The sequence below is a fragment of the Cucurbita moschata genome, unplaced genomic scaffold (assembly GCF_002738365.1).
Source record: "Cucurbita moschata cultivar Rifu unplaced genomic scaffold, Cmos_1.0 Cmo_Scf00142, whole genome shotgun sequence".
In the NCBI taxonomy this organism is placed as follows: Eukaryota; Viridiplantae; Streptophyta; class Magnoliopsida; order Cucurbitales; family Cucurbitaceae; genus Cucurbita; species Cucurbita moschata.
In genome coordinates, this window is record NW_019268658.1 from 42,359 (window position 1) to 51,674 (window position 9,316).

The following is a 9,316-nucleotide window of genomic DNA, read 5'->3' on the forward strand; positions in this document are numbered from 1 at the left end:
ATTTGGTCCTAATGAAATTTGGTCCGTTCATGTTTTGTGCCTATAAACTTGAAACCAGACTTAGTTTTTGTCCCTATAAACTTGAAACCAACCTATAAACTTGAAACCAACCCAAACGGACTCGAACCCAAAAAGATAAAAACAAACCAAACTAACCCAAAAAGTTATCAATAATGAAAATTTGGGAAGAAAAGAAAATGAAATCTAGTAAGCTTTTGAAAAATTTGGGCAACTCTCCCTCCACACTCACTTTGATTCAAACTAGTTTCTTTAGCTTCATCGTGAGCTGAGGAGGCCTATAACTCATTAACATGAAATTATGTGCAGCTATTGACTCATGAACTAGAACCTGTGACCTTTAAAATTGGAGAGCACTAAGAGTTATAGAGTGACCCTAGATTAGTCAGATTATTAAAATGTGAAGGAGTCGATGTCAAAATTTATAGGATTCAAAACAAACATATTATTGATTCATGGCATTCCAAGTACATGTACGATAAAGTGAAGAAAGGTTGAAGAAAAATGAATTAGGCACGCCGAAGGAGAAGATTGGCTATAACCAAGATGATACTACAAATATCTTCCACAGTCTTCCCGTTGCCAGACAACGCCGATGGGTCCTTCGGCGGCTGTGTGAAGCTGTCCAGACAGTCGCCGGCCTCCGTCATGGCTGCAGACGCCTTAATGTTGACGCCATTGTAGTCACCTTCCCCCAGGTCGTTCTTCCCATCCTCGATGTCGTCGGCGGCATCGTCGTACTGTTCAGCACAGGTGGCATATCGCTCCTTAAGCTTGGGATCAGTTGCCTTGGACGCCAGGGACAGGGCGAGGGCACGGGTTTGAGCAACCTTGTCGTGGGCGAGGTTGAGGGTGAAGGTGGCCAGCCCTTTTAGGTCTGTGGTGCCAGCAGATTTTAACACGTTAAAGCAAAAAGAAGAGTTTCTAGTTTTCTTGCAGATGGTGGAAACGATGTCGTCTTGGGAAGCCGCATGCATGGGCACCATCCCATTGAAGAACAGTACTAAAAGGACAATCCTAAAGACTGCAAGAAAACTAGAAGATGCCATTTTTTATTTTGATTTTTCTGTCTGTTTTGCTCAATTAATTGGTAGAGAGGGTAAACATATTTATACACTCACAAATATTCCTTTTAATAGCTTTCACGTTAGAATTTTAAGTAAATTCTCTAACTTTTTTTATAATACTCTTTTCTTGAATATCATTCAAAAAAATTTCGGATTGACCAGTATTCCACCAATTAGTAACCCAAGATTCTAGGCTTTTATTAAATAAACCCTAAACCCTAAACCCTAAACCCTAAACCCTAAACCCTAAACCCTAAACCCTAAACCCTAAACCCTAAACCCTAACTTGGCTAAGTTATTATGCACTTTTTTAGACAATACACCGTCTTCCTCCATGTGCCACTCTGGTGTTAACCTTGACTGACTACACATAAGAGTCATAACTTTACGCTTTTGACCGTTCTCCACGGCTTAAATTAATAATATATATTTTATAAAAAAAAATAATAATCGAGGTTATTAATTTAATATTGAACCATAGTTTTCATGGAGAGGTTAATATTTAATAAATAACCTAAAGAATATATAGTACATGGATAGTGCTAATACGTTGACAAATATTTGTTTTGCCAATATTTTTTGTTGGTATCACGAAAAGTAGTCATTGCCATGATTGTGTGTTTTGACGTATGGGATGTGAGTCAACAAGCTCGATTTGGTCAAAATCATTGGATGTTGAGAAGTTAGTAATCATGGAACATTTTGGGGCAATCATGAGACAACGGAGACCAACCTCAGCCCACAATTTTCTGCAAGTTTGTTAGAGGCAATTATGACATAACTCAGTCGAGGATTTTCTGGGTCGAATAGAGGCAATCATGAGATAACCGAGACCATCCTCAGTCCGTGAACTTAGAAGTTTTTTGGAGTTAGGGAACTACTAGAGAAGGTTTCTTTTTAGGACTTATTCAAACCTTGACAAAGTTAACTAAGAAGGGTAAGTCTTTCTTTGGACTATGACACATGAATAGATTTTTCAAGAGCTTAAGGAGTTTTTGATGTATGTGCTAATGCTAGAACTATTTTATGGTTCAAGCATGGTGTACAACGATGCCTCGAGAAAAGGATTGGGGTTGCGTGTTGGTGTTAATGGAGAAGTGATTGTATATGGCTCCTAATAGCTTAATAAATATGAGCGTAACTACCTAACCCTCGATTTGGAGTTAGCAACTGTGGTGTTCACGTTAAAAATATGGTGACGTTACTTGTATGGTGAAAAGGTACAGGTAGTAAAACCATAAGAGTCTCAAGTATCTTATTAAGGTAGAAAGAGTTGAACATGGGACAAAGGAGATAGTTGGAGTTAGTTGGAGTTAGTGAAGGATTATGATACAAAGATCCTTTATCACCCATGTAAAGCTAACATAGTGGCCGATATGTTGAGTAGAAAGACAGCTCACTCTTCTGGTATGTCATTTTCGGTTCTCTAAATCCTCAAAAATTTCACTAGATGGTCATAATTGGAGTCATTTTAGGATTAGTATAGGTGTAAAATAGTCAAAAGATCACTTTCCACACACCTTTACCTAGATTGTCATAATTCAAGTCATTTTAGGATTAGTATGGGTGTAAAATAGTCAAAAGATCACCTTCCACACACCTTCACGCGCCCCATGCATGGCTGGAAAGGCTTCTAGGCATGATTCTACTCGCAACGGGCTCACGTGCAAATACCACGGCCAATCGCTATTGGCCCTCAATTTAAGAATAATTTAACTTAAACTCCCAAAAACAATTTCACTACTTGACACCCACCCCACTCACGACACGAGTGTTCTTGGCTTTGAGTCCAAGCGACGTAAGGCATTAGTATTTTCTTATTTTTTCTTGGTGTGGCATGTGTCCTCCAAAAGCACACCTTCCAGTCTCGCAAAATGTTGCCTCATCGATTTTCCTTCAATTAACGTAGGGTCGGTGCATGTCCTTCCACCTCCATGAGCGCGCTTAGATTTCATCCACCTCCCCACAATGGTATCAGAGCCATGCCCTAAACTTGGTCGTACCAATAGATTGGTAAATCCTCAAATGTCGAACAAAGAACTCCAAAAGAAAAGGAGCCGAGCCTCCTTGAAGGCATAGTAAAAAAGAACTAAGACTCCAAAAGAAAAAGAAGTCGAGCCTCGATTAAGGGGAGACGTACTTTGCTCGAGGGGAGGTGTTAGATGATGAAAGTAAATACATTGGGAGGCAGCTCTTCGGGTTCTGAGATACATCAAAGGTACTCCTCGTCAAGGACTCCTCCTACCATCTGAAAACAATTTAAGATTACAAGCATATTGCATTTTCCTCGAAAATTCAATTATTTCTTGGAAGTCTGAACCTCCGACCTTGTGGTTAACAGCCACACGCTCTAACCAACTGAGCTATTCCAGCTAATCATTCATGGAGCTATTAAAAATTTATTTTTGTTCGTTTAGGATTATTAATTCAAGGTCAAAAGCAACATTGGTAAGCTTCATTAGACACCGAGATTTGAAGTGAAAGATGATGCTGGGATGGCAATTGCAAAACATGGTTCGATAAGAAGAAAAATGAGTAGAGGGCAAGTTCATGGTACAAGAAGTGGAAGGAAGAACAACACCTCAGGTGGAGATAGTGGTTGATTTTTGTAATTCGAGTCCACGTAAGTAGAGACGGGTTGAGGGGCTTGCAAAGTTGATCTTGTCAAAGGCATGTCGAGGCAATTTATGACGTATTCGTGCTACATAGGATGTTCTCACCTTCAACATAATATAATAAGGCAGAAGTGTTGAAAATTGTTAGCGTCTAACATTAGCTCATTAAAGGAAAGATCATGAGTATATTTGAGAAACACTATTTAAAAAAAAAGAAAAAAAACAGAAAAAACAAAAAGACCAAAAGAAAGTCCGAAGAGCCGATACTCAAAATGAATAATATCATATCATTGTGGAGGTAGATTTTTCCTATCGAGAAGTTCAAGAACCGAAGAGAAGTATGGTTAAAAAATGGTTTAATTGTTTGAGGTTGAGTTGGAAAAATATTACTATAAAATTCTCTAATTTCCTCGTGACATTGACATTGGTTGCCCCTTCGGCAGTGGTTCTTAGAGCTTAATGCTATGTGGCATAGGATTATTATGTGTATGCATACTATATATCTAGTAATCTCCAAGTATATGGCAGAACAAATTTAGTCATATTATACATTGAACATCCATAGTGAAGCAACGAGTCCTATAGGTGCAAAGTGTTGGATGAAAGTCCCACGTCCCCTAATTTAGGGAGTGATCATGAGTTTATTATCAAGGAATACTATCTCCATTGGTTTGAGGTCTTTTGGGGAAGTCCAAAGTAAAACTATGAGAGCTTATGCTCAAAGTGGACAACATCACACCATTGTGGAGATAGAAGTTTGACACCTATACTCGTATAGAGTCTCTAAGGGGGCAATCTACACAGTCACATGTAGCTATTATTATAAGCAAACTCCATTAAGTACAAGTGTTCATCCCAACAACCAGCAAAGTCTATAACTAACACAATGTCCTCAACATGTCCTCTAGAATCTAGTTCAACCTCTCAGTTTATCCATGCATATGTGGATGAAAAGTCGTACTTAACCTCAGTTACAAACCCAACATCTTATGTAGACAATTCTAGAAGTGCGAGGTGAACCTTGTTTCCTGATCTCACGTGATGAAAATTTCAGTACCGTGATGATGGGCTATCTCCTTAACATACAACTTGAGTGTACCTGTCCACTAGGTATGTGATTTTTCTAGGAATGAAGTGAGTTGTCTTGGTCCACCTATCTACGACTGACCCAAATGATTGTGTAATTCTGCTTGGTGTTTGGCAAATCCAAGATAAAGTCAATAATCACGTCTTCCCACTTCCATAGAGAAACATTAGCAGTTGCCACAACCCCAAAAGTCGCTATCTCGATTTATTTACCTATTGAAAAGTCAGACATTGACCTACCTACTCAACTATTATTCATTCCTTGCCACTAGTAAGTAGTTTTTAAGCCCTCATACATCTTCATACGTTTAGGGTAGAACGTATAAGACATATAGTGGGCTTTAGTGATAATATCCTTCCAAATTTCCTCATTCCATGGTATGCATAGGCGGGCTTGCCACAACAAATTGTCATTTTACGAGACGTAAACCCCTTTGGCCTATCAGTCTCTTACTATTCCCAGATCTTTTTGAGGTACCATCCCATAACTGTGGTCATAACTATGGTCATAAAATCATATTAGCCATACTCAACATACATGGAAGTATATACATCACATCAACCTACATTAACATAAAAGTTTAATAACATGTATATAAATATCACGTATTGTTATTCATACGAACATACCCAACCATGCTCAAGCCTAAACAATGAGAAATAATCTTAATTGGCTAAAATAGTAGTTCATTGACATTTTCGAACTTTAAATAGGTTCAAAATGCTTATGATCTAAAATAGGGAAATCAGGCCACAATTGGCCATGTCGAGCAAAGGAGAGTCGGTTGGAGCCACCAAGTCGAGCGCCAGGGGAAATGGCTATTGGAAGTTGTACACAAATTATAGCCTAGAGCTGCATTCTTATTGCATATGATAGAGGCAGCTAGGAGCATATAGAGGGATGGGTTGCAGCCATTTAGTTCTGAGCATGCATCGGCGATTTTTTGGGCTTGCTTCGTGGATTAAGGTTCGATTGAGCACACTCAGATTGGACCGTCTAAAGAATTCGTAGACATGGGGCGAGGCTATTAGGTTGAGCATCTGTCTGCATTATGGGTTAATTGAGAGTTGGATGTCATAGTGATGCTTGACAAGGGGGTTGCCTTGTGTCCATTCTAAACCCTTTTACCTTACTTCAATGTAAAGTATTTATTTATTATTTTATCATTTTAATTTATGTGCATGTCTACACTTGTCCAAGTTGATTGGTCTCAAAATGTACGATAGGGAGATACGAAAGTTGTCAATCCTTCGTGCCCATAATAAATGCTATGAATGTTGTTATTGTTCCTTATTGCTTGCAAGCTTATAACGTTACTTTCTCAAATTGAGTTTAAGATGTTTTATTTAACTTTCTTGACCTCGCTTTTTTAAATTTGTTTTTTAAGAGTGGGGTTAGAGACTTGAGCATAGGTCATCTATACAATTGACAACTTAAGTTATAGTTGCCTTACTTACTCGAGGACAAGAGTAAATGTCGTAACGATCTCGTTGTGTCCGTAAAGAACGTGATTGTGATGGTTGGTATGAGAGTCAATTTTTCTCCTAGTATTCAAATTAACAAACATGTGCGCTATGAAACAGTGCAAGTCCCAGGTTGATGGTTGGTTGAGATTGAAGAACTGGCGTTCTATTTACGAGAAGTCTTTGACGATCTTCGACTTATCTTGTATGAGTGAGAATGTCACAAAACATGTGCGCTTGATAAGATTGATAGTTAGCTGACTACCTAGATGAGATACCCATCCAAGAATTGATGCCCATGATTGAGACCGTGGGTCAAATAAAGTCATATGAACCGGTGGCATGAGTGTGAGGGTAGCTCGACGGACTCTATTGCCCACATGGAGGAATACACCATAGAGCCTCTTCTGAGGTCCCCTTCACCCTTTGCTCGACACTTAAGCCAATTTGACCACTTTGACTACACTTTCAAATGGCTCACAACTTCTTTATACAACACTTAGGATTCTATTGATATTGTCCACTTTTAGCATAAACTCTCTTGACTTTGCTTTTTGTTTCCCTAGCAAGTCTCACACCAATGAAGATGGTATTTCTTACCTCTAAACCCATGATCATCCCTTTAATTAGCCAAGGTGGGACTACTCCTCCCAATAATCTTTAACATCCTCGTTCTGCTTTATATGTAAGAGGGACCTATCGAGTGTCGGAATGCTCACAAAGAGCCACTCTTTATGCCTTCCACATTAAACTTGGTGAATTCATTAGCTGAATATGAGATGACTTTAGTTGAAACATCGCCAATTGAAAGCATTGAGAACTCTTACATTGAAGCCCCCTTACTTCAAAACATAGTGGAAGAGATGGAAGAGTCAGTCGAACAAGGTCTTATGTATGAGACATGAATTAACCATGTATCAGCTAAGAGAACTATGACCATCATACACAATTTCATGACAAAGACCGAAGCAATATACTATAGCATTAAGATATACAAAGATAAAAGTCATCAATTTAGCAACCCTACCTATAGTACATAAACTACCCAATTGAAAAAAAATATACATATGCAAGATAGTGAAAAATGTTGTATAGTGAAAATCAAATTTTTGAGATTGACCATGATTATGTTAGAAAAAAAAAAAAAATTTCCATCTCATAAATTTACGTCTACTTCAATTTAGAAAGTTCTCAGCAAAAAAATTTGTCTCACTCCACGAAAAATTAATTAAATAAATATCAAAACCCATTTAAAAAAAATTACAAAAAACAAAAAAGAAGAAGAATAAGAATGACTTTTTTTTATTTTTATTTATTTATTTATTTATTATCACTAACAGGTTAATATAAACATGAGATCTCAACCATGTTAATATAAACATGAGATCTCAACCACGTTAATTAAAGCATGAGCCACATGTAAAAATTCACATCAAAATCTCGACTTTTGAAGTTATTGTCTGGAGCTCTATTCGACCCTCTTCGAGCTTGTCTTTGACACTCGTGTCATCTCTCTCTCGAACTTAGCGTATGTCTTAGCTTCAATGCACATTCTTGGTGTATTGGATGATGCCTTACCTCCACTGCACATTCTTGGTGTATTGGATGATGCACCGTCCTCTCGCATCATGACACTTCTCAATCTTGGGACTCATGTGGTCGGATAGATGTGACTTGAGGGTCGCCCCTTGTCTGTCTTGTGTGGAGGTCACAATCTATAACCTTGGGACTCATGTGGTCGGATAGATGTCACTTGAGAGTCGCCCCTTGTCTGTCTTGTGTGGAGGTTACAATCTACAACCTACTTCCTGTCACTGATGTTGTGACATGCTGCTTCCCGCAATAAATGAGAGTTTCTTCCTTCTGTTGGGATTGAAAAGCTTATGATTAAAGGGAGGGTCGTTGGGACAGGAAACGTTCGACCTTCTGCTAGCCTTTTCTTTCTTTCTTTTCTTTTTTTAATGAAATTTGGTCGGTTCATGACCTAGTTTTTGTGCCAATAAACTTGAAATCAACCCATGACCTAGTTTTTGTGCCAATAAACTTGCAACCCAAACGGGGACTCGAATCCCAAAAGATAAAAACAAAAAAGTTATGAATAATGAAAATTTAAGAAGAAAAGAAAATGAAATCTGGAAAGCTTTTGAACAAATTTGGGCAATTCTCCCTCCACGCTCCTGAGAAGAAAAGAACGTGTACTTCATATTAGAAAGTTCTCACAAAATAATTTATCTCACTTCACTAAAAATTAAATAACTCTCTATATTTAATTTCTTAAATAAGTATCAAAACCAATTTAAAAAAAAAAAAAAAAAAAAATTTTTTTTTTTTTTTTTTTTTTTTGTATCACTAACACTAATACATGAGATCTCAACCACGTTAATTAAGCTTGTATGATGACCTACAAAAAAACATGAGAATGACTTTTTTTTATTTTTTTTTATTTATTTATTTATTATCACTAACAGGTTAATATAAACATGAGATCTCAACCATGTTAATATAAACATGAGATCTCAACCATGTTAATATAAACATGAGATCTCAACCACGTTAATTAAAACATGAGCCACATGTAAAAATTCACATCAAAATCTCGACTTTTGAAGTTATTGTATGGAGCCCTACTCACCTTTATCGAGCTTGTATGGAGCCCTACTCACCTTTATCGAGCTTGTCTTTGACACTCTCATCTCTCACTCGAACTTAGCGTATGACTTAACTTCAATGCACATTCTCGGTGTATTGGATGATGCCTTGTATGCCTTAGCTTCAATGCACATTCTTGGTGTATTGGATGATGCCTTAGCTTCAGTGAACATTCTTGGTGTATTGGATGATGCACTGTCCTCCTCTCGCATCATGACACTTCTCAATCTTGGGACTCATGTGGTCGGATAGATGTCACTTGAGGGTCGCCCCTTGTCTATCTTGCGTGGAGGTCACAATCTATAATCTGTGGACTCATGGGGTCGGATAGATGTCACTTGAGGGTATCTGTGGACTCATGGGGTCGGATAGATGTCACTTGAGGGTCACCCCTTGTCTGTCTTGTGTGGAGGTCAC

The 9,316-nt window shown here is 38.0% G+C and overlaps 1 protein-coding gene across 1 annotated transcript; it reads right to left on the reverse strand.

The window, feature by feature from the left end:
* Positions 1–527: 527 nt before the first annotated feature.
* LOC111440164 (pectinesterase inhibitor-like) lies at positions 528–1,067 on the reverse strand. The gene has a single exon (XM_023077470.1). The coding sequence runs from the start codon at positions 1,065–1,067 to the stop codon at positions 528–530; it is 540 nt and encodes a 179-aa protein (XP_022933238.1).
* Between the last annotated feature and the right edge of the window lie 8,249 nt (positions 1,068–9,316).

Coding starts and splice junctions, on each gene's coding strand:
- LOC111440164 (XM_023077470.1), bottom strand. CDS start 1,067: ATGGCATCTTCTAGTTTTCTTGCAGTCTTTAGGATTGTCCTTTTAGTA.